This window comes from Balaenoptera physalus (genome assembly GCF_965194825.1).
Source record: "Balaenoptera physalus genome assembly, chromosome: 3".
In the NCBI taxonomy this organism is placed as follows: Eukaryota; Metazoa; Chordata; class Mammalia; order Artiodactyla; family Balaenopteridae; genus Balaenoptera; species Balaenoptera physalus.
The window spans coordinates 165,297,937-165,324,551 of NC_138890.1; the positions used below are offsets into that span (position 1 = coordinate 165,297,937).

Consider the following 26,615-nt stretch of genomic DNA (forward strand, 5'->3'; position numbering starts at 1 on the left):
CAAGTCACTAAGGTGGCCCTGAACTAATACAGTTTCTTGGGGACCTTTCAAATGATAGTGTTCCTAGGATGAAACCAGAAGCCATCTGTAGTTATTTCTTTACTTTGGAGACAAAGCAAAACATAATCTGCATGACTCATTTGGTCACCTAAACCTCCCTCACGTTGGACTTTACATTGAGGGTCTTTTAAGGCTGGAGGAAATACTGAGATTAGAAGGGCACGATAGAAAGATAATGTGAAAAGGAAAAGAAATCCAGGTACCAGGCAGGGGAATTAAACTTGCTTATCAAAAAAGTCAGTCTTGAAGATAAAAGTTCTAAGGATGGATGGTGGTAATAGTTGCACAATGTGAATGTACTTAATGCCACTGAACTAAACATTTAAAAATGGTTAAAATGGTAAATTTTATATTATGTATATTTTACCACAATAAAAAAGTCAGTCTTGTACTAATATTCATACAACCCCTCAGTGTGGACACACATGGCCAAAATTTAAGAGAGAAACTTATGCTAACATCAAAAAAGGACAAGGGCATACATTTTCATTTTTGCTAAAATTCCTCTCATCATTTGAACCCTATAAGGTTAGAGAGACATTAAATGTTGGCATCACACAGGAAATTCACTTCCAATTTATTGTTGGCATTTAAAAGTGGTGCTAATTTATATGCAGTTCCTTTTAATTAGTTTGTTACATTCGATTATACAACTGAATTAAAAACATAAAAATACCCAGTACCTCTTCCCTTAAAATCTTCTGTTCTGATGCTTTCCCAAAACACAGCAATTACTGAGAAGTCATCTTTATTTTTTACTTTCATTGTATCAAAATGTTCTTCACAATCTGGTCTTGCCCCTCTTTTTAAAGAATTCTTTTCCCACCCTGCCCCATCCCCCCAACACAGTTAAGGATAAACATCATGGGTTGATATGTCACAGAGTTATAGGCTGCCCATCCCTGTGAAAAAGTTCTTCCTTTCAGTCCTGGATTGATGTGGAAATCATTGCACTGGATAAGGAGATGCAAGGCCAGTGGGAACACACACGTGCCAGGTACATACCTGGACAGGCTCAGGTGGAGCCAGGAGTCCAGAGCAGCAATTCTACGTGTGTCAGTCTCAGGAGAACTGCTGCAGGCTGTCATCATATCTGCTTGTGAACACAGAGGGGAGAGTTCATTTTTTCTTGGTCACAGTAACACATCAAGGGGATAACTTGCAACAGTGTCAATTAAATGACTGGGGTGATGCAAAGCCATAGATGCCTCCAAGCAGGAAAGGGCTGTAGAGCTCACGTGAGAACTCCTGCTTCGCGCACCTGTCAAGGTAACGCACAGCCCCTGGAGCTGAGCTCGCTACTCTGCAGCTCTTCACCCGGAGAACAAAACGACGGCAGGCACAGCACTGGCTTATGCCGTACAGCTTATACAGGTGATCGTCCCCATTACAGAAGAATCTGATTGTTATTTTCATACACCACAGCATTTAACATACCTCTTTTTTATTTACAGTAAAATATGGAAATGTGAGAAAACGTTAGCGTCAAACACGTTAAGACGTTCTTAGAAGGGGTGTGTAACCGTGAAGTAGTGGATCATTAGCCAAGATTCTAAAGGTTATTTTGTATTCAACATTTGTTGAAACTCAAAACAGACGAGCAGAGTACCTCCAACATAAAGATTACCAAAATAAACTGAAAAAGTATTTCCAAAATAAAGATGACCAAAAGCTAGTTAGCCTGAGTATATTAGTTGTCTACTGCTGCTGTGTAACACATTACCAGAAACTTAGCGACTTAAACAGCATATCATCTATTGTCTTACAGGTCTGTAGGCTAGAGGCCTGACACGGGCTCCACTGGGCTCCAATCAAAGTGTTGGCAGGGCCACGTTCCCCTCTGGAGGCTCTAGGGGAGAATCTGTTCCCTCGCCTTTTCCAGCTTCCAGAGGCCACCCACATTCTTTGGCTTGTGGCTCCTTCCTGAAACTGCAGTAACTTCCTTCCTGTATCTGCTGTAAGTAACCAACGCCAGCAGTGTTGCATCTGTCTCTGACTGTCCTTCCAGACCTCACATTTCCCTCTGACTGACACTCTCCCAAGTCCCTCTTCCACTTTAAGGACCCTTGTGATTATGTTGGGCCCACCTGCAGAACCCAGACTACTCGCCCTATTTCAAGGTCAGTGGATTAGTCCCTTAATTCCACCTGCAGCCTTGTTCTCCTTTGCCATTTGACCCGACATATTTACAGGTTCTGGGGATTAGGAGGCAGGATTCTCCCTACACACATTAAATACACATGTAAATACACATTAAATACACCGTTTAATATTTTTGTGACAGTACAATGATTGTCATTCAGCTGCCTTAATCTACAGAACTGATCTCTGATCTATATAAAACATATTAAACTAGCCAGATGCGATAGTAAAAAAAAAAAAAAGATGTAAAACAAATTGTACAACATTACAAAGTAGTGGCTATGTGTACATATGTGTTTAGATATATATATATAAAATTATACATGTTTATGTGTGTGTGAGTGTAAATACACACACACACACACACACACACACAATTTTAAAGTTAATCAAATGGTTCTGGAAAATTAATATACCATAGATATTCCTGGGAAGGTAATGCTTATAAAATAAGGCCATGTTTATGAAGATCCAAAATCAGTCAAAGATAAGATTCTTAACAAAGAACATAAAGATTATAGACAAAGAAATTCCTTCCCTTTAGTCCTTTTCCCCTACTTGTTTTCTTCTCGCTTTCTTCCTGTTGTTGTTCTTCCCAAACTAAATGTCCTTGTGCTCTGTTGTGGGTGAAATGACCAGAGCCTTTACAAACAAGGTCAAACCACCAACCCACAAATACATTAGTGCAGGGGCTCTGGAGGAAATCACTGGAAACAAAGGGAAGGCACGTGGGTCTCCGTCCAGTGTACCTGTAATCCTGGAAAGGGAGGTCCCGATTCCTCCAGTGGCAGCAATACTAGCTTTGCTTTTCTAGAAACAAACATTACTTGCAAGTGTGACCACTGTCACCGGCGAGAGCTGGTGCCCGGTCCAGGCAGACTTAAAAGACAGGAATGTGATAGTGGCGGTCATTCTCAGTCAGCAGGGAGACCTCCGGCCACTCCCTGAGCGACTCCTCTGGGTAGCAGACTTCAAAGTCTCTGGAGTTAAACCTGAACAGTCTGAACACTTTTATCTTTACTTCCAGGGAGTATCCAAGTACAAACATATCAATCTGGGGAAGAGATGAAAGAGAGGTCACAGATACACATTTCCAAATTCCCACCTCTCACCAGCGGAGGGCGAGTATTCTTCTGCAGCTCATGAGATGACGATGTACTTGCTGACAGACCCACACATGGACCAGGGAGTGGGCACGGGGCTGGGGACGAACGTCCGCGGTGCGGAGGGCAGGGGACAAGCGGAGAAATTTCTCTCTCTGGGGAGTAGCGTGAAGAAATCACAGGGAAAGCTGCCTGGAAAAAAAAACTAATAAAGGAATGCTTACAGTAAAAGTTACACTGTTTGTTTTTCGAACGGTTTTTTTTTTTTTATCGTTTTAAATCAATTTTTATTAAAATGTCAGATGATTTTGAGCACCTCCTAGGAAAGGAAAGGAAAGCAAAGCAAAGCAAAACGAAAGCCCTTTTCTATGGGGAAATAAAAGCATTGTCTGGACTTCTTTTAAAATTTCAATAACTTCTATTTGTCTGCACTAAGTAGCCAAATGCTCTCCCAGATGTTGCCTCAGTTTGCAGCTGGACTTGCTCCTGGGTAACCTCTGTTGTGGGAAAGCCTGTTACCGCCCGAGAGGCAGCGGGAAGGTCAGGAACGCTCCCAGCACTGCCGCCCGCCAGCCACAGGGCTGCAAAGACGCAGCAGCCAGCACCGGGCAGGAAGGTTTATCACTCTTCGTTTCCTCATTTGAGGGCACTCATACCCACCCACCACCTCTTTGCAGCTGGATTTATCATGGCTGAAAGCAAACTACAAACAAACAAACACCTATGTGCTCAGGTGTTGCCAGCACCGTCCTTCATCAAACACACACGATTCTTCTGCCCCATTTACCTGCTCTAGTCCACACGTGTCACCTACAGAGTTCAGGTGATTCATCATGAAGCTCAAAGGGTCGGAAGAGGTTTCCCGGGTAAACAGGAGTCGAAAAAGACTGGGAATGACATTTGTGGTCTTCATTTGTTCATAAGCCTCAGTGACTTGATAGAGCATGATGAACTTCAGAGCTTCGTAAAGTTTACACTCCAGGATAGCATCAGAAAAAAGGGCGTTGCACATGCTTCCTCGCTTGTGATAATCTTTAATTCCACTAAATTCAGTCCACTAAAAGCAAACACAGATGTAAAGTGAAACTTAAACGGCAAAGGTGAATACATACACTGTTGCATAATTTTTAAAGTACTTATAAAACAAACCAGAGATTAATAGAGGGGAGTCGAACTTTAACTTTTCATTTTATATCATTTGACACTGATTTTTTTAACCCTAAGTACTTATTACTTTTACAATAACAAAATATTTCATTTAAACTAGTTTTTCAAAAAAGCACCACCTACTAGGTAAAATACTAAACAAGTCAGTTTCCTAAAGCTGCCTCTAAGGGTGTTGGGTTACACAAAGGACATTCCAGTGAAGAACAGTACTAATTAGTATTCTTTCTTTACCACTCACTGTGTGCCAGGGTGGGGTACAAAGCAATCTACGTGCACTCTCTCATTAAATCCTTACAATAACTGTACAGGGTTGAGACTATTCATATTTTAGTTTTACAGATCAGAAAACCATGGCACAAAAATGGTATTTCCCAAGGAGGATTCATTTCAATGATCTAAAATCTGTGTTTATTAAGTGCAGGGAAAAAAATCTTAGTCAAATTAGTCCCCAAGTTACTAATAGGCACATTTCAGAAGGGCATTTCCCAGTGCCTTGTCTGGACCTTGCACCGCATTTTTCTGGGGAAACAACAAAGGTACGTGATTGTTAAGGTTTCTGACCAGTCCACAAAAGCCCTCTTAGCCCATAATAGGTCTAATCATCACGTAGAACAACACTGCTCTCGTTCATCACTTGGAAGGAGAAAGAAGAGCAGGAAAGGAAATGGTCAGTTACTAGAAGACTATTTCTGCCTGCACTTCCTACTTGCGGGACATAAAGGGGCATGCCTGACATGCAGAAAAGGGGCTGCGTGTGGGATGCATGCTTTCATTCCTAGTTTTCCCCCCTAAAGACTCACCTGTGTTTTCAATAATTCCACACATTTACGTAATTTTCCAAACACATTCGAACCTGTATACTTCTCAGGACCAAAACTGTATTGCTGGATCCAATTACAACCTTGTGAAAAGAGCAGTTTTTCAGGAAGCTTGAAAAGGAAGTAGATGCCAACAGTGATCAGTATCTCAACAGGTCTGACACACAATTTGGAATATGTCACAGGAGATAATCTTATCTCATTCAGAAATCTTCATTTGAAAAGACTGTAACAACAGTTAAGTAAAAACGTATAGTCTTGTTTTAGATTTGTGGATTAAGTGATTTGGATCATCTTAATTCACAGTTTCACAACTGATGAAAACCTAAATGAAGATTACGTCTACAGAAACAATCTTTTTGGATAAAACATTTCCCGAACTTCCTAGGTATCTCCCTTTAGAAATTATTTTTAACCAAGCACCGTTAGAGTGACATAGTACATCAGGGAAATGTGGATTGTAGAAGGATGCACTTTGGGGTTCAAACCTGGCTCTGTCACTCGCCTGCTGAGAGACTGCTCAACCAGCACTGGTTATGTAACCTCTCAGCCTCATCTCCACTGTAATGGAGACAATGACGCTTGTCAGAAATCAATGCAAGTACTAGCCATTTTGCAGGACTCTTGTTGGGACTAAATAAGATTATAGAATACGTAGGAATCTGATCCACTGTGGGTGTCTGATACATTTTCCCACCCAGCCGAGCTTGTGGAGCCCAGGGCCTCGGCTAAGTTCTCTGTCCTCAGCAACTAGCAGCAGGGCTGGCACACAGCATACACTTAACTGCTAGATGCAATCAAACTACCAATAAAAACAGCTCCAAACGGAAGATGTTAAGGAAATAGACCGTGTGTAGTTACATATATGCAAATACTTTATATTTCTTTGCTCCTCCATCCTTAAATGTACATCTGTGGTTAGGCATACTACTTTCAAATAAAAATTAAGGTTATTCATAAGACTGTGCTGCTTTACACTGTTAAGAAAATGAAAAAAAACAAGGTACTGACTGGGAGAAAATATTTGCAAATGACATAGCTGATGAAGTACTCGTATTCAGAATATATAAAGAATTCTCAAAACTCAATATTAAAAAAACCCAAACAACCTAATAAAGAATGGGCAAAAGATCTGAATGGAGACTTCTCCAAGGAGGTAATGTTGATGGTAAATAAGCACGTGCAAAGATGCTCAATATCATTACCCATTAGGGGAATGCAAACAAAAAACAATGACACAAATGCACCCCTATTAGAATGGCTAAGAAACAAAACAATAAACCTGAGAACGTGGAGCAACTGGAACTCATACGTTATTGGTGGCAAAATGGCAGAGCCAGTTTGGAAAAGAGTTGCCAGGTTCTTATAAAGTTAAACATAAACCTATCATGTGACCCAGCTATCTCACTCCTAGGTATTTACCCAAAAGGAATGAAAACTTACATTCATACAGAATCCTGTATGGGAATATTTATAACAGCCTTATTCATAATTGTCAACAACTGGAAGCAATCTGGGCACCTCCCTGGTGGCGCAGTGGTTAAGACTCCGCGCTCCCAGTGCAGCGGGCCCGGGTTTGATCCCTGGTCAGGGAACTAGATTCCACATGCGTGCCACAACTAAGAGTTCACATGCCACAACTAAGAAGCCTGCGAGCTGCAACTAAGGAGCCCGCCTGCCGCAAGTAAGACCCAGGGCAACCAAATAAATAAAGAAACTGGAAGCAATCCAGATGTCCTTCAACTCATGAATGCATAAACAAAATATGTTATATTCATATCAAGGAACACCATTCAGCAATAAAAGGAGTGAACTCCAAATCCATGGAACAACATGGATGAACTACAAATGCATTATGCTAAGTGAAAGAGGCAGATTCAAAAGGCTACACACCGAATAATTCCATTTATGTGACATTCTGGAAAAGGCAAAACTATAGGGACGGAAGACATATCAGTGGTTGCCTGGGGTTGGGGGTGAGAGAAGGACTGACAAAAAGGGATACGAGGGATTCTCTGGGGTTGAGGTTACACACTGTGCTTGTCAACACTCAAATAACCATAGAGTAGAAAAGTGAATTTTAGCAGACCACCTAACTTATAAAGGACAGATGCCCTTCTCAAGAAAAGATGCCGGCATTAAAAACAAACACAGTTGAGTGCGACTATCCTTCTGAGATGATTTGTTTGCAAACTGACATGAGAGACAGAGGACTGGGCTAAAGGACCTTCAGTCTCCTGATGCCCTGTGCACAAAGCCACCCACAGAAGACCCCGAGCACCTGTGTTGCAGTCCCCGTCAGTGCGGCCTTTCCCGAACTTCCGGTGTGAGAACGTACCTTCACAATATCTTTCTCTTTCATCCAGGATGGGAAAGAGAGGCCCTGGCTGAAGACTTGGAAGAGCACCGACCTTAGTGCGTCGTAGTTGTCTCTCCTTACTTGTCGGACACATTTAATGTGCCGCTGCCAAAACAGCTCCTTGTAAGCCTATGAGCACGAGAGGAGAGGCTGTCGTTAATTCCACTGGACGAGAGAGAGTAAAGAAAGCAAATCCACTGCATCTTCAGCAAGGTGTTACTCCCCAGTAAAGCGGACAACAGAAACAAAACAATTATAAATTATGAATGCGAACACGTGTAATTTTCAAGTGACTTTTGTGTGTATGGAGTCCATGTCGTGCTATTTTAGCTGGTAACTTCCTGGAAGCCCAGAGCCGGGAAATGTCATTCTGGGGAGATGATGTCTACAACCTGAACACAGTGAAAAATACTATATATACTTTTAAGCCCATGCTAAAGTGTCATTTAAATGTACTTTTCTTTTTCCTTCTCTCTCTCGCTCTCTTTTTTTTTTTTTTGGCTTTAGCTAGTGACAAGGTTGGACAGCACTGCTGGGAATATTTACCAAGATTGGTCTGATGGAAAGTTCTAAAAATCCTCAAAATGTTTTATGTCAAGGTGCCTGAATCCCTTCAAGGACAGTCCTTGCAGATGTGTTCATAGGCCTGGCCAGGAGGGAGCTGAAAAGGGTATAACGCTCAAGTGTCCTGAAATTACGGGCCTAATTTACCTAAGTCCTCGAAGGCACTAGCTCTAGGTGAAAGGCCTGAACGCAATGTCTAGCAGCTGTTTGGCTTTTAATTAGAGCCACGGTTGTTCCTGGTGCCACATTTGGTAAAGCAGAATGGAATGCGTGTTTCCCGATTTTTACACACAAATTCTCCACCCACCACGAGCTGTATAAACAGACACACCTTCCTCATCAGCTTGGCATGGGGTGTCTCTCCTTTCCATTCTCTTGCACAATAACTGAGTATATCAACTTCTGCCTCCACGCTGAGGTTCCCTGAACCAAATCAAAGATACAAGGTGGTGAATTTTCCCTTTCCTTTCCCTTCTTGAACCCTCTCTGCACTTTAAAAATAAGGAAACATATGCATGAAAATATTGACTTTTGAATCTCCTCTGCAGATATCCAATCCACCTAAAAGATAAGGGAACGATAATATCAAAATTCTATTTTAAACAGCAAGGGCATTTTTGAAAATTAAAGATGACATAGCCACATACCTTTTCAGCCAGTGCCCTAAATATAAATGTAGCCTTCTGAAGTAGCAGAGGGTGCCCACCAGAAATGAAACTGCCAACGTCACTGACCCCTTTGCTACTCTCCACGCGGCATCTAAGGCTTGGCTGGTGACGAGCGTCCAGGAGTGAACTTGGTCATTTCCTACAAAAATTTAATAATAATAATAATAATACTGTATAGCATGGGGAACTATATTTAATATACTCGATAAACCATAATGGAAAAGAATATAAAAAGGAATGTATATATGTGTCTAACTGAGTCACTTTGCTGTACGGCAGAAATTAACATTGTAAATCAACTATACTTCAATAAAAAATAAAATAAATATACATCACAATTACACAAGCCTGCTTTGTTTAAGGGGGAAAAAAAGATACACTGGATAATTTTACCTGTAAAGAGTCTATCATTGATTTATATAAACATTTTTTAAAGCATTTGAAAATTCAATCTAAAAATTAAAGAAACACCTAGTTCTCCTATAATCAGTGTCACATATGAGGATATCTTTGTTCTACGGAATTCAAGAGGAACAGGGCACATAAAGAGCGTGGGTTTCGGAATCCCTCAGACCTGAATTTAAAACCCGTTTCTCCTACTTATTCAGCTGTCTGACTGTGGGACACCTCATTTCTCTTACCCTGAATTTTCTTGACTGTAAAATGGGAGTGAAAATACCGACCTCGCTGGAGAAAGATGGAATGAAATCATTTAAGAACCAGCACAGTGCGCCTTGCACCGTGTAGAATATCTGTTAAATCCAAGAATGACCAAGGGAGTCTGCTCAGCACCGAGCCCACAGGAGTCAGTCACACCAGGGGCGTCTCCTGCCGTGTGGCCACCACCCACTTTTGCCCACGGCGATACTCTTAGGTCATTACGGGCCGTAACACATGCCATCATCTGAACGCACAGAACGAGACTCAGACAGCAGGCACAGAGACATCGTTTCCAGAAAGTGGGCCACTTAGAATAGTCGTGGATGGAGCTAGGTGTGCAGCTTACAGGGTACACTACGATTCCTGATGTGACAGGAGAGAAAATTCACAGGCCAGGAGAGCCCAAACTACGTACTTGCAATATTTTACTATGTGCAGCAGATTCCTAATTATATTATGTTTGAACACGTAAAATGCTGAAGTACAAATGAGGAAGAGAACTTTTGAATGGTGGCCAAACCTCCTGGGGTTCATTGTGCAACAGTTCCCTCCCTGGCACATTGGTTTAGTAAAATTCCAATGATTAACTGTAGTAAAAGCCTCCTGGATTCGGAATCTACAATTTTAGCATTTTTGATCGTATGGATATTTGATATGTGTATCTCAGTAAAGTTGCTATACATTCTCAATAAAGAAATATATATACTCTCAATAAAGAAAGAATTTACCAGCAAATAAAGAAATAAAGTTACCAACAAATAAAAATATGCATGTTTATAATTATTTAAAAGTACATTTTTTTATTATTCAATTAAACTATTTATTTTTAGATTGTTGTACATTCATATGCAGCTCTGAGAAATAAGCTTGTAAGAGGCAGAGAGACATCATGTACACTTTACTGGAAAAGTACATTTTCAAAAGCAGGTACTTACCTGTTTAAAACAATTGATTAGCTGTTAATTATGTATTTACTTCTACTAGATATTTAGTACAAAGTTTTTAATGAATTGCTTAAAAACGTAAGCTATAATGCCTTTGCATCTATAATTCAGACTTTTATTAAAAAGTCTACATTATTCTTCTTAAAGAATGTATAATATTTTAGTATAAAGAGAGAGCATCATATGTGTACATAATCACTGCCTTGTTGACGAGCATTTGGATTGTTTCCCAGTTTTTCACTTTTACAAACATTTTCCTCCAACAGTCCTCGTGGACTCACGGTATCTTTTAGGATAATTTCTAGAAGAGGAAACTCTGGGTCAAAGGGTGTGCACATTTCCAGATGTTACAGACGTTGCCAAAGTGCCCCCCTCAAACAGTTGACACTCCCGCCACATGTACGAGCCTCCGTTTCCCTAAACCCCAGGACCGGCTATGATTCCTCACTGCAGTAACACGTTCACAGCTCTTCCTCTGTGAAGAGCCTTTTAGAGCATCTGCCTGCTCCCCACCGGCTCGTCCTGGTGTTTGCGTGCACTTGGAGGGCTGGGGGCTGGCTGCTGGCCCCTCCACGGGGCACTGCTCTCACCCGCCGCACACGGACTCCAATCGACGGGCTGCATTCTTAAAAGATACTGCCCGGCCCCTCGGGGCACTTGATTCGAGACCCCTGAAATAGGGGCTTCTCCTGAGCGTGAGGCCTCTCGACAGCTGCCAGGGCCTCCATGGGGACCCACCGCAGATTATGGTCTCCTCACACCTACACACACGTGCGTGCGCATACACACACACACACACACACACACATGCACTTCCCTAGCCTACTGCCCTAATCCTTGAAATTAAACCCACCTCCAACCCAAGAAAGGGCGATATGATCAACTTCTCAGAAAAAAACATGTGAGGGCTCAACACCCCCTTCCCATGCAAACCAAGAATACGAGCCTAAACTCCTTGTATCCACTCTACCCAGTGCACCCACAGGTACTGGTCAAGTGACTCAAGCCAAGAAGGGCCAGGGAGCGTATCATGGGGGCTGGTGTGGGTACCAGGGAGCGGCCTGGAGGCGGGACTCAGGAGGTCACAGGGGAGTGGGCTGCGGCTCAGAGACAACCCCGAGGTGTTCACATAACTTCGTATGAAAATATTATCAGGAGTGGGGCTTTGACAGTTCAAAAGAGCTACAGTTTGAGCTTTTGCTACGTGCCATACCCTGTGGCAATCGTTTTACAGAAATTGTCTCATTTGCTCCTAGAAACGCAGTGGCGTAAGGAGGCCCTGGTCCTGCAGTACACGGGGTGGGTGACTCCATGCCCCCACGTGCCTGTCCCTTAACCCCGGGAAGGAGGGCAGCAGGACAGCCCAGCGCCGGGGACGCAGGGCGGCTCAGGGGCTCCTCTCGCTGGTAACACGGAGGCCCCCTTGGAGCTGCGAGATGGTTTAAGGAAATGTTGGGAAAAGTGCCGAGCTCGTGGCCGGGCACACGGCAAGTACCCAAAACATGTTCATTATTATTTTATCACCTGAGGACACTGCGAGGGAGAGAACGATGAAATAAGCCGCAGAGCTAGAATTCAAACACACGGGGCAATGCGATGCGGAAGCTGGACGCTGTCCCACTTGCCTACCCTGCCTCTGAATGATGGAGCTGAGTGAATCCCAAACCAGCTCTGCTACAGCAAGTGGAATCCAGACTCTTTAAAAAGAGAGTTTAAAAAATCTCTCCTGCATGTATCAATAACTGGATTACAACTCAAAACAACAGACACGGAGGAGAACGCCATAAATGAGGCACCCAGCAAAATACTATCATGATCACAGCTTTGATGATCTCCTGAGTCAAATCTCATTTCCCCCAAAGCAGCCGAGACGGGATAAGATCTTCCATGTCAGAATCTTCCCGGGGTCCCCCTCGGCCAACCGGCCAGGGAGAAGTCAGCACCAGCCCGCCCAACTTCCCCTCCCCTACCCGGTGCCCTGCCTAACGGGGAGCTGGCCTTGGGGGGCGCCCCCTGGACTAACAGGAAAAGAGAGAAGTCCCACCACCATGGAGTCAGTCTTTCAACATAATAAACAGAGGAGCGAGAACAAGGGCAAGAAACAAGGGGAGTGGGGACGAGGGGTGGCTTTGGCGACGAAGAGGCGGAAAACAAGCGTTGCCAGGAATTATGGATTTGATCCTTTTGAATGCTCATCAAGAGATAAAAACGAAATTTCTTTTTAACCCTTTTGGGCTGGACCGCTTGGGTGGTGGCTGAAATGAGGTGATACGTGAGGCACCAGGCATTCCTATGACAGCGGAAAGTGGATGAACTAGGTCTTACACCCCCCCCCAGTCATCACCATTGCCACCTGCTGAGACCTCAACCCACACAATCCGAGGTAACACTTAGGTAGTTGCGATGTCCTTTGGGTAATGACACCAGAACCTCCTGAAGCCAGCAGTGTGGCCATGCGACACTAAACTCCGATCTGTGATCACTCAGACTACACGTGGCAGATGAGACCACTGACTGGAACTGAAAACATTAAAAGCCACTGTTTTTTTGTGGTAAAACTCTACTTAGCCTTTTTCTTTCCGTTCTCTAAACTGTACCAAAACTGAAATAATTCAAACACTCAAACAGGAAACCAAAAAGAAAAAAACAAACCTGAAAACAAAACTTAAAAGACCCAGAGGAGCCGGAAACCGAGTGATCACGCTGACAGCACTTTGCCCCAGCCTCAGGCTGGCTCGCAGGGAGAGCCCCGGGGTCTGGCTCGCCGCGACACCTGCAGTGGTGCCCCGGCTGGAGCCCGGCCCCTGCCGCGCCCGCCTCCCCGCAGGCCGCCCCTGGGGCTGCAGCGGCACAGGGAGCTCGCTCCACGCTCGGCTCCTCTGCCCCCGGGTCCGGCCCGCTGACGTTCTCCTGAAGCAGAGGCGGCGGCAGAGGAGGCGGATCAAGGGCTACGAGCGAGCGGGCTTCGCGGGGCGGAGCCTAGGCCTGAGCTAAACAGGCGGCAAAGGCGATCTAATTTCCACATTGGAGACAGCAGGGGCAGCGAGACATATCACATGGGAAAATCACCTTGTTAAAAACTTTAAGGTGAAAAATGCTAAATTTAATATAATAAATACAACAGATATTTCTATCAGCTTCAATGCCATATTCTGGTTGATTAGCAGGAGATGGTACGAAGAGTGGCCAAGAGAGATGAATGGGTTGGGAAGCAAATAGGGCCCGGGACGGCCGTGCCCCTTCTCTGTGGCAGGAGTGGTGAAGGGAGGGGGGTGCCCCAGAGAGGAGTACACACAGGCCACGTGGCACAGTGGACTGGGAGGGGCCCGGGAAGCCCCCCTCCCTCCTGCCCCGCGCCCTTCGGTTATGCTACTTCTTCCTACCCTGGGCTGGGCGCCACGCTGGCAGGCAGTGAACTGAAAACACACATGCTCTGGCCCCAGGGAGCTCTTGGTCTGGTGGGAGATGCCCTGCTGTCAGGAAAGGCTACTGGTCAGCTTGCCCAGGCCCACAGGTTAGCACGTCCTGGTGTCGGGGTCCGGCCGAGACACAGAATAACACGAGGCCCTCATGCTGGATGCCAAGGTGGGTCATCGCTCTCAGAGCGGAGTTCTGAGAACCTCAGAGGCTCGAGAATAAAGCAAAATACGGTACATTCGTCCAAACATATAAACTAAGCAATAAGCAAACAGAACGATAAACATACAGAACAAATCCTGTTAGGTCATCAAGGCTTCTGAATAATTTAGAGCAAATGGGAGACTCCTAGAGAAAAGTCAGCACAGTGGAGTGAAAGGCTGCGTTTAAATGGTCTTGGCTCATGCAAAACCATAGGTTAGTTGGGGGTTTTTTTGTATCAGCTATGTGGGAAAGAGAACAAATATGCTCTTAATAAATCTTTGAAATGGTGAGGTCAAAAGACTTTCTACACTTTTGAACTTCAGGTATTAATCCTGCTCAGTTAAGAAACCATGGTCTCCCACTTAGTAGAGTTCTATAACCAACAACTACGAGATCAGTATCACTGAGGAAGAGAACCACCAACGCGAAAGTTTTTATCTCGAAAGTCATGACCAGCGAGACACACAAGGGTAGCCCTGTCATGCAACCAACTTATCAAGGCTACGCGCGCAATCCCACATCCCATAGGACTGGGCATGCTTCACCCAAGGCTCCTGCCAACCAAGAGGCAGCAAACACAGCAGGAAATGCTCCTTGCCAAACACTGAGGGGACTGGGTGCATGTTTTTAATAACACCATAGCTCAGGGTATTTTCAGGTACTGGGCACAGCGTTAGGTGTGTAAAATTCCGCCCATCACTTTAATTTTCTAACCATGTGGCAGAGGTTTAAAACCCACCCAACTACAGAAGCACAAAAGCAGTAGGTGGGATAGGCTCCGGGGACCCCAGAACTCCAGGTCACTGTACCCAGCCAGGCAGACGCCCTGTCCCTGGTCTGGTGGAGACGGCAGGCTGGCGGAACAAGCCTGGGACCCAGTCTTTATTCTGCCATTTTCCAGCTGCAGGACCTCAGATGAATCACTTTGTCTCAACAAAGAGGCAAGAGGTTGGTGTGACCAGAGCTGTCACCACCACTTGACTCGTTACTGCTTGGGGTCACGAGGAACGTGTCTGATTCTTCCTCCACACCACAGCCTTTTAGACCTTTGACAGAAACACGGGATGCTTGGGCCGAAGGGGCTGGAATCCCACTGGTTCTCCAAGGCCTGAGTCACACCAGCCCCTCAAGCAGAATGAATCTCTCCCGCGGTTCCCCCCTGCGCGCACACACACACACACACACACACACACACACACACGCTGTCCACACTGCAGGCGGGTTCCGGTTCAGTGGATTCATGACTGCGCCCCCCACTGGCTGGAAAGCATTTCTGAGGTGAAAGCTGAAGCTTCATTCGCTGCGGACCTGGCCACCTGATGAGATGTCACACGCACACTTCATCTTTGAAGCCCAGAGAAAGCAAGCAGAAGCCTGAACTTGAACCCACGTGTTCTGACCCAAGGTCAGTGCCCTTTGAATCAACTACCCAACCGCCCTTCCTGAGTAATTCTCTTCCAAGAATGCAAAACAATTAACAAGCATGAACTCAGAAGGCAGCTGTCATTCCCACTGTGCCTTTTTCTCTTCTAGATCAGACACGCCCCCTTCTCTCCACCAGGCCTCACTCGACATGATTTGGTGGCGAGGGGCAGGGGGGTAGTCTCTTCATTATCCCGGTCACCCTTCTCGGGACCCACCCCACACTCAGAGTGAGACCGCAGGTCAGAACACACTGCCCTGAGTGTGACCCAAGCGGGAGAGAATTCAACCACGTGACCACTTCTTCACGCTCCATCGGGAGTCAGCAAGTTTTCTGTGTAGGGTCAGAGAGTATTTTAGGCACTGCCAGCCATCTGGTCTCCGTCCCATCCACTCAGATCGTCCCCGACAGAGGGGAAGCAGCCATCAGACAGTACACAGCGGGGTGGTGTTCCAAGAAAACTTTTTTACAAGACGCTGAAATTTGAATTTCATATAAGTTTCACATGTCAGGAAATGGTATTCTTCTTTTGATCTTTTTTCCAACCATTAAAAAATGTAAAAACCATTCATAGGTCACAGGCCATATAAATACTGAGTGGGACAGATCTGGCCCGTGGGCCGTGGTTGGCCAGACTCTGCCTAGATGATACATTCACACTAATGCAGCCTGCGATTGTATTAGTATTCAGCCTGCCATCAACCTAAAGCCGTTTAGACCTGTTGCTGGAGCACATCTCCCCATCTGCCGAAGGGGGAGAGAGAAAAGGTGCTTTCATCCCACTGTCCTCAAACCTCCAGGGGGAAGAACTGTCCTGGAGATCTGATACTGGCCTCCACCCCTCTCCCCTCTCCCCTCCCTCTTTCTTGAGGGAGGGAGACTTACCTGATGGCAGGTGTAAGACCCTCTGCTCAGCTCAGCCCCCTCCTCTCCACTAGGATCTGCCTGCCTGCCGAGAGGTGCCCTTGGGGCTGCTGTCTCTCTGGGGGAGAGGCCTGACCTTTGAGGGGAGAGTACAGCTCAGGCACTGCCTGCAAGCCCATCTGGCCATATGACTAAGACACAGGGATTTTATCACCGAGCCGATATTTTAAAAATCCCTGACTTCCGTGTCTACCTTTCAGTTAGTTCAGAACCTGGGAAGGGAAGCAAGGGATTATCCAGATCGCATGTGCAAGCTCTGTGCATTTTAGACCCAGGAGCTGACACACATCCCTGCTAAATTTCACGTTACTGGACTTGGCTCACTGCTCTGACCTGTCATGGCTTCCATGGTGCTCTGTCCCTCTCTCAACTCTTAGACCTTTAAAAACTAAGCTTGTCTTCCACATCCCAAAATAGATCATTTATGAACACGTGACCAAGAGAGAAATAAGGTACACCCTGAGACAAGCCACTTTCGCCACACAGTGATTTTTCCATTAACCAGAATCATTTGGCCTCTGTCGCTACTGGTTACTCATCCTTCTAATTGGCTTCCCTTCTCCAACGCCATTTTCCACTCTGAAGCCAATGGTGTGTGTTCTGTTGGTTTGTTTTTTGTATCTTTTTTTACATTCAATGGATGTGTCATCTCCTATTCAAAAATCTTTCTGGCTTTCCTTGCTTATAGGAAAGACCCACTCCTGGCAGCCAGTGGAGTCATCTGGAAAGGCCTCTAAACAAGTGAGAGAGTGATGGGGCATCGCCTATTGCACCATCCCAGCCAGAGGCCTCGGAGAGCTGGTCTTCCCATAACCAGGAACCGGTCTCACCACGTAACCCCAGCCACTGGTGGAACCAACTGAGAAGTCGGGCTGGGCCCACCACTGATGGGAGCCCAGGGCGGAGGTCTCCCTGTCCCCCTCCCCTAGTCTCTACCCCTCGCGGCCCCGTCTACCTTTACGTGGTCCTTCAGATCTGCTCTCCTGAAAAGAAACCAGAGGCTTCAAAACAAACTGGCCAAACATTACAGAGCATCGTACTCGAAGTCTACGGATGCGCCACATCCTGACCAGCGGGGCTCTTAGAAGGACGACCCTCGGGCCCCATGGAAGCAGAATCTGTGTTCTACAGGATCCCCAGCGATTCAAGCGCAACCAAGGCCTGGGAGGCGCTGCCACCGAGACGGAACCATGCTTGCCCTGGCTCCACCTGTGGAGAATCTATTTATTGGCTGGGCGCCGGTCTTGTCTTTAGTTCCCAGGTGATTGCAATGTATCACCGGCGATGAGACGCACTACTCTGGAGTCAGGGCTTCCTCCGTCCTTGGCTGCTTCTGTTAGCTCAAATATACTATCACACGCCTATTGATTTCCAAAACTACCCTTCGGGGAAATCGTGACAGATAAAGAAAAGTCTCACTGGTCGTGTAATCCAACTACCAGTAAGTGCTGCCTGTGTTCTGTGCCTCTTTCCCTTTGGCCAAGGTGAGGGGCTACTTTTACTAGTCAGTTGCTATTTTTCCAAGGCTGGGATCTATGCCTACCTAAAAAAGAACTTTGCTGAAATTAATAATAAAGGAACCCAGGGCTTCCCTGGTGGTGCAGTGGTTGAGAATCTGCCTGCTAATGCAGGGGACACGGGTTCGAGCCCTGGTCTGGGAAGATCCCACATGCCGCGGAGCAACTGGGCCCGTGAGCCACAACTACTGAGCCTGCGCGTCTGGAGCCTGTGCTCCGCAACAAGAGAGGCCGCGATAGTGAGAGGCCCGCGCACCGCGATGAAGAGTGGTCCCCGCTTGCCACAACTGGAGAAAGCCCTCGCACAGAAACGAAGACCCAACACAGCCAAAAATAAATAATAAAATAAATTAATTAATTAAAAAACCACTGTTTGTGGTATTTAAAAAAAAAATAGTAATAATAATAAAGGAACCCAACTACTAATGTGACCTCTGGGGAGGCTGACCAACTCCTCCTGGCTTGCCTGGGGGTCCCCCAGTTTTAGTGCTGAAAAGCTCCTCGTCCGAGGACATCCTTGGTCTCAGGCAAACCAGGACAGGTGCTCACCCTGCCTCCAGGGTCCCCCTTGGTCTGACCCTGACTCTTCCCTACTCTCCCACCTCTTCCTCTTGCTCCAAGATGACTGGCGGCCCTCAGTTCCTCCATCAGGGCTCACTCCTGCCTCCCGGCCTGCCTTTGCCCGTGCTCTTCCCTCATCTGGAATACTCTTCACTTTACTCACTCTCCAGCTCTCAGCTCAAATGTCACTTCCTGGGGCCAAGCTTCTCTGACCCGATCCCAACCCCCAGGCTTGGTCACATCCCTGCTACACTCTCTCACAGCACACGGTGTCCTCTTCCTTCACAGCACGCATCACAGTTTATACAACTGTGTTTGTGTTTGGTTAGTGTCTGTCTCCCTGTGTAGGTGCATGTCTTCAGGACTGGGATTGTGTCTGTTTTCTCTCTGCTTTCTCGGTCCCTAGGAACACGGTAGACAGTTAATAAATATCTGCTGAATAAAGAAGATGAACTGATGTAGTCAGAATCCAGTCCACACGTCTCCACGACAGAGACTGCCAGCCAACCCCAGTATCTGTTCTCTCTTCTTCCACAGGAATACAATCCTGACTTTGGCTGGCATTCCACCTTCCCTACGTGCTGGGTATAGCCCTGTAAGTGAATTCTGGCCAAGAAGTGCTATGTGCAGTTTTCAAAAGGTTCTATTGAGAGGGGTGTGTACTCCTTGCCCTCCCTCCTCCCTCCTAGCTGGAATGTAGGTGTGATAACTGACATTCAGCAGCCATCTTGGATCAGGAAGTAGCTGTGGGCGTGAAACCCCTGCAGGGTGGAAACAAAGTGGAAGGAGCCTGGGCCTCTGACACTATGGAGCCCATTCCAGCCCTGGGGAGCCATGTCTGAGCTTTGCCATAAAAGAAATAAACTTAATTCACTTATTTGGGGTTGTTCTGTTACTCCACCATACCTAATCCTGCCTAACAGCCTCTCTCTTGCTGGTCCCTTCTGACTTCTAACATGCATGTCAGAAATGGTGTGGGAATTCCCTGGTGGTCCAGTGGTTAGAACTCCGCACTCCCACTGCAGGGGGCACGGGTTCAATCCCTGGTCAGGAAACTAAGATCCCACAAGCCATGCGGTGTGGCAAAAAAACAAAAAAGAAAAGAAAAAAGAAAAAAAAGAAATGGTGAGCCACCACTCTGTTTTCCCTTCCCTTAAATACACTCATGTAAATATAAAGCAGGAAGTGAGGCTGTGAAGCGGTCACCTAGTGGGATGGCTTCAGGGTAGTGGAATGAGCAGGCCCCAGGGAGTCAGGAACTCAGCTCCAGGTCTGGTCCTAGACAGTCGAGCAACTTGGACCTCAGCTTCCTCCCCTATAAACAAACACAAGGAGGCCAGGCCACTCACCACCGTTCTCCTCCAAATGCCTCTTTATGTTAACATGTTTCAGAGTTATGTTAGTGGAATAGTCACGCTGTGGTACAGGCACAGGATTTTAAGTAGTTGTGAAACAACTGAGGTTCAACTAAACTCAAAACATTACTCAAAACTTGCCCTACAGGAAAGATGCCTGAGCGTGTACAGAAGATACACGAGACCTTGATAAATGCCAGCAAATACTCCACCCGAGACATGCGTGCTTAGATCTGCAGGTCTATTACACCAGCTGACCTGAAAGCAGAATTCTGATAAAGAGCCTTTTCCGCAAGGGCTTGTCTGGGACCCCAGTTTCTAAATGACAGCAAGAAATAAAAGAGGAAGGTTGAGGAGCCTGGGGGAGCGGGAAGGGAAAGGAGAATTGTACCATCACATGTTACAGGCTCCAAACTTTGAATGAATCGGTGAGGTATATGTGGGAGAAGATGCTGGAATATCCAAGCATGAGGAACAGTGCAGTACAAGGTAGGTCTATAAGCAGTGGCCGTACCAGTCCTCTGTCATGACAATCAGCTGAGTACCCCAAACTGAGTTTAACAAATGTTTAAGAAACAAAAGAGAGGGCTACACCGTGGATAAAACTGATCTAATAAACTCTCAGTTTGAGTGATTTTTCTCTTTATTTCAGATTTCAGAGGAAGGAATCGATGCACCCGAGTCTTGCACTGCTTCAGGTGCAAAACTGAGGGACCCAACATTTATATTAATAATTCGATTGGCTACGTTTGCATTTCACGGCTCGAGGCCAGCCTTAGCTACAAACTGAACTCCCAGTTCATTTGTTAAATACCAAGTAAAATGACACAGAGCTGATCGGGTCCGCTGACTTCAGTGCCACTCAGCCCTTCACATCTGGGTGGTGACTGACTGTCCTCGCCCACGCCGGCCTGGCTGGCCATCTCTTCCACTTCCCCTGTCCTCTCAGCCATTCTGCTGCTTCCACAGCATTTCAACCTATCCTGGCAGGCGATTTGGAAGACACAGAGCACTCAGTTTTCCTGTCACTTTAGCGATCTCACAGCAAAGTTGAGGTCTTCTTGTCACAGATCAACAAATATAACCACGATGTGCCTGCTGTCACTCACTCTAAGACCCAGGGAAAGGTTCTCTCTTTACAGGGAAGAAGTTCAGTCCACTTCAGCTTGGGAGACACAACGCTCCGGGGAACCCTCTCTGCCCCGGCTGAGGGGAGAGACACACAAGGTTCAAAGCCCGCGCCCCTGCCCACCTCCGCTCCTGAGCCACTTGGGAACTGGCCTGTACCCACGAGGTCCTCCACGCCTGGGGGCAGCAGGAGCTCAGGTCCACTGTAATGGGCACATGAGAAGGCAGGATACTTTTTTTTCTTTCAGTGAAAAAGACAGCTGTATTTGATTTACATTTAACAAGATTTACAAAAAGGGGTAGGGGTGGTCCTGGGCTCCTGGCCCCCCCAGATCTGGGCAGTGCCTCCAGGACAGCCTGTCTGACAGGCCGAGACCGGGACCCCCAGGTCTTCTGGGTCCCTTCTGGCCGCCTGGGCCTCAGCGTCTGACGTCCAGCTTGACCTCTGAGGTGGGCCCACGGCACGGAGCCCACCCGGAGTGCGGGTGCCCCACAGGCCAGGCCAGGCCGGGAAGGCATCTTGTGGCTCTGGGGGCCGCAGGCACTCAGGCCCCACCCAAGAGGCCAACCCCAGGTATCTGGGCAGCTGCTGGTGCCCAGGGAAGAGGGCTGGGATTCTGCTTCTAAGTTGGGAGAGGACTCTTGAGAAGCTAACTTCCAATTATCGATACATTATTACTCCCTCGGCCAGAAGACTAACCCTAACTAATAGTCAATAAAAATCAATAAGACTGGCAAGCAGAGAAAGAGCTAATAAGGTGTTTTAAATTACTATGTAACTAACATCCAACAGTTCCACATAAACTCAAAGTCAGAGTCACCTGGTTAAATCAACAATGAAAGACTTACTATTAAATTCTTAATTCAGAGGTTTATTGAGCATAGCATCTTACGTGCTACAGTTTCTGGGATTGTTGTTTATTACCTGGGAATCCCAGCAACAGTACTAACAGACAAGGGTCCTTAGAAATGAACATAAACATTTTATTATCCTCTTATTTTAAACATGATGGCCTCTGTCTATTCCGGCTCAATTAAATGAAAAAGTAGAAAAATAGAGTATGACTAGAACAAAAGATCACTGGAAAAATGAGTGTATAAACCAAAACTTTTCCCTGTTGACTTACTGTAACGTGACATTTAAGTGTTCTTCCATTCAATTAATTACAAATCAATAAATGTGTATATAACCTCCGTCTTGAGAACAGATTGTCCTAAGTAACTGAACATGGACCAGAGGATTCAAGTGGGCAGGAGAGAAAGGTCAGATACAATAGTCCATTAACTCCTTTAACTGGTACATAAAGACTTCAGAGCCACGTATAAAGAAACACACGTGTAGGAAGTTTTAACTCGATAATGATGACTTTTTCTCCCGCACACAGACCTGTGAGTTCCCTTGAGCAACAACGATGGTATTAAGTTGATAAGCCAACTTTGCTTTAGAACAGCTTAACTGTGATGAGGTACCTTTGGAACCTAGAGTGCTCCCAGGTATAAGCCTGAATGTTTTAGGAGACAGAAGCGGGCGATGGTTAAGAACATGCTGCGGGAGGAGCCGGGCTGCCAGGGCTTGAATCCCGGCACCACTTACTAGCTGGAAACTCTGAGGAAATTCCCTGACCATTCCGAGCATCACAGGACGGTGGTTGTAGAGATTACATAAGACTATGGGCAGTGTCTCCGTGTCCAGCACCGTGAAGAGAGCTCCAGTACCCACTGTTACTGTGGCAGGGACAACGCTGGGGGCTGCAGACACATAGGACAGCACCCACCCGCTCCGGGGAGCCAGGTGAAAGGTCACTTTCAAATTCAGTCATTGTGCCAATCAAGAATTTCTACTTAGCTAAAACACATGGTGCCAAAATTTACACTTTATTTGCTATTTAATCCATCTCACAGAAACGTAAGAGTAGAAGTATAAAAGTGACAAAACAGGCTGGCAAAAAATAGCAACTGTGGACCACTTGGTTGTAAGCATTCTCTTGTAGGCTCTGTTGCGGGCATGTGTTTTCAATTGCAGTGTTGGCTTTCCTTTTCCTAAGCCCTCAAACTATTTTTTAAGGAGGGAAAATGTTTCCCTTTAGGCTGAAGCTGAGGAAAGAATTCTCTCTGCTCTCACAGTGCTGGCACACCTTGAACTTGGTGCACTGGAAGGGAAAATTCCTGACAATTACATTAAGCCCAGAGTAGATACCCTTCGGCGCCCCCCAGCCAGCTTTTCCCAGCTGTGCCCCACCTCCGCTTCCAGCTTTGCTCTGCCGAAACAACACAGGGAGAAGGGAAGAAAATCACATATGAAAAAGTTCAGATGGATACACCCCCAGGAAATATTTGGCTAATTCTATAAGAATCCAAGGTGCAGAAAGGTTGAAAATTAGTTCATTCTCCAAACTTCTGAGGGTGGGAGATACGTCAATCACAGAATTCTAGACTGGGAGGGGCTTTATGGATCAGCTAGCCTAGTGCCCTCATTTTATGGACCAGGACCCAGAAGCTTCGAGGCCCACAGTCCTGGGCAAAAGGATGTCTAGAACTCATGTCTTGTCTCCTAGAACCGGGCTGTTTTCACCACACCCGACACTTTGCTGTGTGAATCAAAAGCTCCTGCTGGGACCAAGAATCCGGACTAAGAAGCAGTCCCAGTAACTTCCCATTGACGCTGCGGCACCTGGAACAGGCGTGCTCCCCAAATTCACTCGTGGGCTCTCACCCCCGGGGTGGCCTCCAGGGAAATACACAATCGGGAATGTGCTCCAAGCTGAGAAGCAGATCATCTTCCTCAGACCTGGGGCTGGAAGCATGGCAAGGAAAGCACCCTTCATTCGTCCGGTGAGGGCCCAGCTACGCACGCAGAGGGCAGAGACGCCGCGACACAGGTGGCGCGCGGCGACCTCGGCCACCTGTGCCATACTGGGCTGCCGCTCCTGTCCCTGGTGAGATTTTTGTTTCAAAAGCCAGAGTTTTCTCTGTTGCTCATCGAGTCTCGACTGCTGCGAAGGTGTGGGCCACATCCTCTGCCAGCAAAGCGCGAAACCCGTCAACTTCCCTCCGACAACAATCAAGGGCTCGGAGGGGACACCGAGAAGGGGACACCGGCGCTCGTGGGCGCCAGGGCCCGACCCCAGCCGCTGCCGGGGCACCCCACCCCGCCGCAACGCATCCCAGCCCGCAGGACCCGCTTTCTCTTTCCAGGAACCCGTCTGCTCTGCCTCGGAGGGTCGTTCGCTGCCTCGGCCCGACGGCGCAGTTCCTCACTTAGGGGCGACCCCCGCCCCCGACGGCCCCCCAAACCCTGCAGCCCGTCCCCCTCCCCGCCCCGGGCAGGGGCGCCCCGGACCTCCCACCCCTGGGATGGCGGGCCCCGAACCTTCCAACCCAGGGCTGCGCCGACGGCCGGCGGGGGCGAGCGCGTCCCGGGCGCCCGCGGCCCCCGCCCCGCCCCGCCCCACCGGGCCCCGGGCCCACCTGCGGCGGGGTCGCGAGGTCGTTGCCGCTCCTGCTCCCGCGGGGGGCTCCTCCGCGCCGCCATGGCGGCCGCGGGCTGCTGATGGGCGCGGAGCCTCGACCGCTGGGTCTGTCAGAGGCAGCGGCCGCCGGCCGGCGCCCGGTCTCACTTCCCTGCGGCTGGCGTGCGATAGAGGCGCCGGGAGGGGACCGCAGCCTGCGCTCCCGCCCCGGGAGCCCGCTCGTCGACTGACACACCGGGCCACCAATGGGAGGCCGCGGCGGGGGCGGGGACGGGGCCAAGCGGGCGGGCCTTGCAGGGTGGGCGGGGTCTCCGCGCCTTCTGGGTCGCCAGCCCGGGCTGCGCAGAGCCGCTGGTGCTCCGCGGGGCGGGGGTGGGAAAGCTACTGCTGGGATGCAAACGCCGCTTCTCGGGAAACATCCTGGGGAGTCCACCTGGACGGGTCCTACGACCTCCCTGGCACTTTATATCGAAGGCCCATTGAGTGGGAAGGAAGACTGGTGGGTGGGATGGTGTGGGAGAGGGACTGGTCCCATTTTCCTCTCATGGCAAGGTTACAGCATTCCCTTCCCTGGCCCATACGTTAAACCGCTGGTCGGTCAAGGTTATGGGTGGGCGAGACTGGAATCCAGCTGTTGACCCAGGGCCTGTTCCACTAGACTGGGCAGATTTCCTGATCTTGATTTCCCTCCGGCTCAGCAGAACGGGGTTGTGCTTACTTAGAACTCAGTTTAATTAGGAGCGGTTATTGACAAAGCTGATCATCTGTTAAAGTGGTTTATCACAAGGAAAAAACAAGGCAGTAGCGAATAGTAAAAATAAACAGTCCAACAATAAAAAGGCACTCACAACAAGGTCCTTTCACCCCTGATTTTCTTGTCAGATGACCTTTTTTTTTCACGAGAAAAAGGAAGAAACTTAAAATCTTGGTGAACACTTCCTCCTTCTCCAATATACACAATTCCAGAGACAAACAGACTTGCATGTGACATGGTTTGGTACCTTTTGAAAAATTCCATAACTAAAGAAAGATGTGGGAAACACCCTGGAATTTTAGGTGGCTCCAGTATATTTAGGGCAATGTCTGCAAGTAACCACTTCCCCCCTCTGAGTCTCAGAGCAAATGATTAGAGGATCCCACAGGTCTTTGGCAACTTCAGGAAAGTTCTGAATCAGAGCAACAGCAATTAATATAATGCTGGACATTTACTGAGAGCTGACATCAGGCCAGGCACTTTGGTAATCTTTTTATGTATTATTTTACGTATTATTTCACCTAATCCTCACACTGGCCCAGGAGGTAGGTACTATTGGTTGTTTTGTTGTTGCGCTGGGTCTTCACTGCAGCACGCGGGCTCTTCGTTGCAGGCTTCTCTCTAGTTGCTGCCAGGTTTAGTTGCCCGGGGCATGTGGGATCTTAGTTCCCAGACCAGGGATTGAATCCACATCCCCTGCATTAAGGGCGGATTCTCAACCACTGGACCACCAGGGAAGTCCCAAGGTAGGTACTATTGTTATCTTCAGTTTACAAATGAGGAAACTGAGGCTCAGTAAACGCTAGTGCAGAGTTTGAACCTAGGTCTGATCTCTCAATCACCCCACCATTCTGCAACCCATGATTCACAGAAGATAATAAGAAACGTTCCCAAACTCTGCTGCATGTTTAGAAAACAAAAATCCCTTCTATCCAAGTTCGATTTTAACCTAGAGGGGTACTTTTCCACAGCCATAAACCATGATTTGCGTGTATAGAGCCATGTTATACAAAATAAATGACTTAAAATTGCTGTGTATAATTAAACCTAAACAAAGTTATGAGCTGTGATGAGTACAAATTGTCTATTCTAGAAGCTGAAAGTACCAGGACTAATTTCTTGTGATATAATAAAATTTTCTTGAGTCCTTTAACCACAAAACAAATGAGCCAGTAACTTTCCCCTCCTCCCACAAGAGAAAATTTATGAACACAGCTGTTTGGACTCAGCCTAAAATCCTTTCAATTAATTCACAGTCAGGTTTCCGTGGTTTGCTGTAATGTTCACTGTTATTCTGAAAGCTGAGTGGAAGGCCTCTTTGTGTGGTACTTACAGACCTAGGCTTTGGAACCAGACTGCCTGGCCTGGCTGCATACT

The 26,615-nt window shown here is 47.2% G+C and overlaps 1 protein-coding gene across 3 annotated transcripts; it reads right to left on the reverse strand.

Moving 5' to 3' along the window:
* Window positions 1-625: 625 nt before the first annotated feature.
* On the reverse strand, window positions 626-24,712 carry LOC309657587 (inactive ubiquitin thioesterase OTULINL-like). Of its 3 annotated transcripts, none has more exons than XM_082455253.1 (8): window positions 24,483-24,711; window positions 8,861-9,020; window positions 8,743-8,774; window positions 8,545-8,636; window positions 7,629-7,778; window positions 5,273-5,401; window positions 4,093-4,362; window positions 626-3,256 (listed from the first exon to the last, which is right to left on the reverse strand). In XM_082455253.1, the coding sequence occupies exons 1-8, from the start codon at window positions 24,544-24,546 to the stop codon at window positions 3,083-3,085; spliced, it is 1,071 nt and encodes a 356-aa protein (XP_082311379.1). In that variant the 5' UTR covers window positions 24,547-24,711; the 3' UTR covers window positions 626-3,082. The 3 variants fall into 3 exon arrangements, with proteins under 3 accessions (XP_082311379.1, XP_082311377.1, XP_082311378.1); XM_082455251.1 differs by having other exon boundaries at window positions 3,155-3,497; window positions 24,483-24,712; XM_082455252.1 differs by lacking the exon at window positions 24,483-24,711 and adding an exon at window positions 21,940-22,626 and having other exon boundaries at window positions 3,155-3,497.
* Window positions 24,713-26,615: the final 1,903 nt, after the last annotated feature.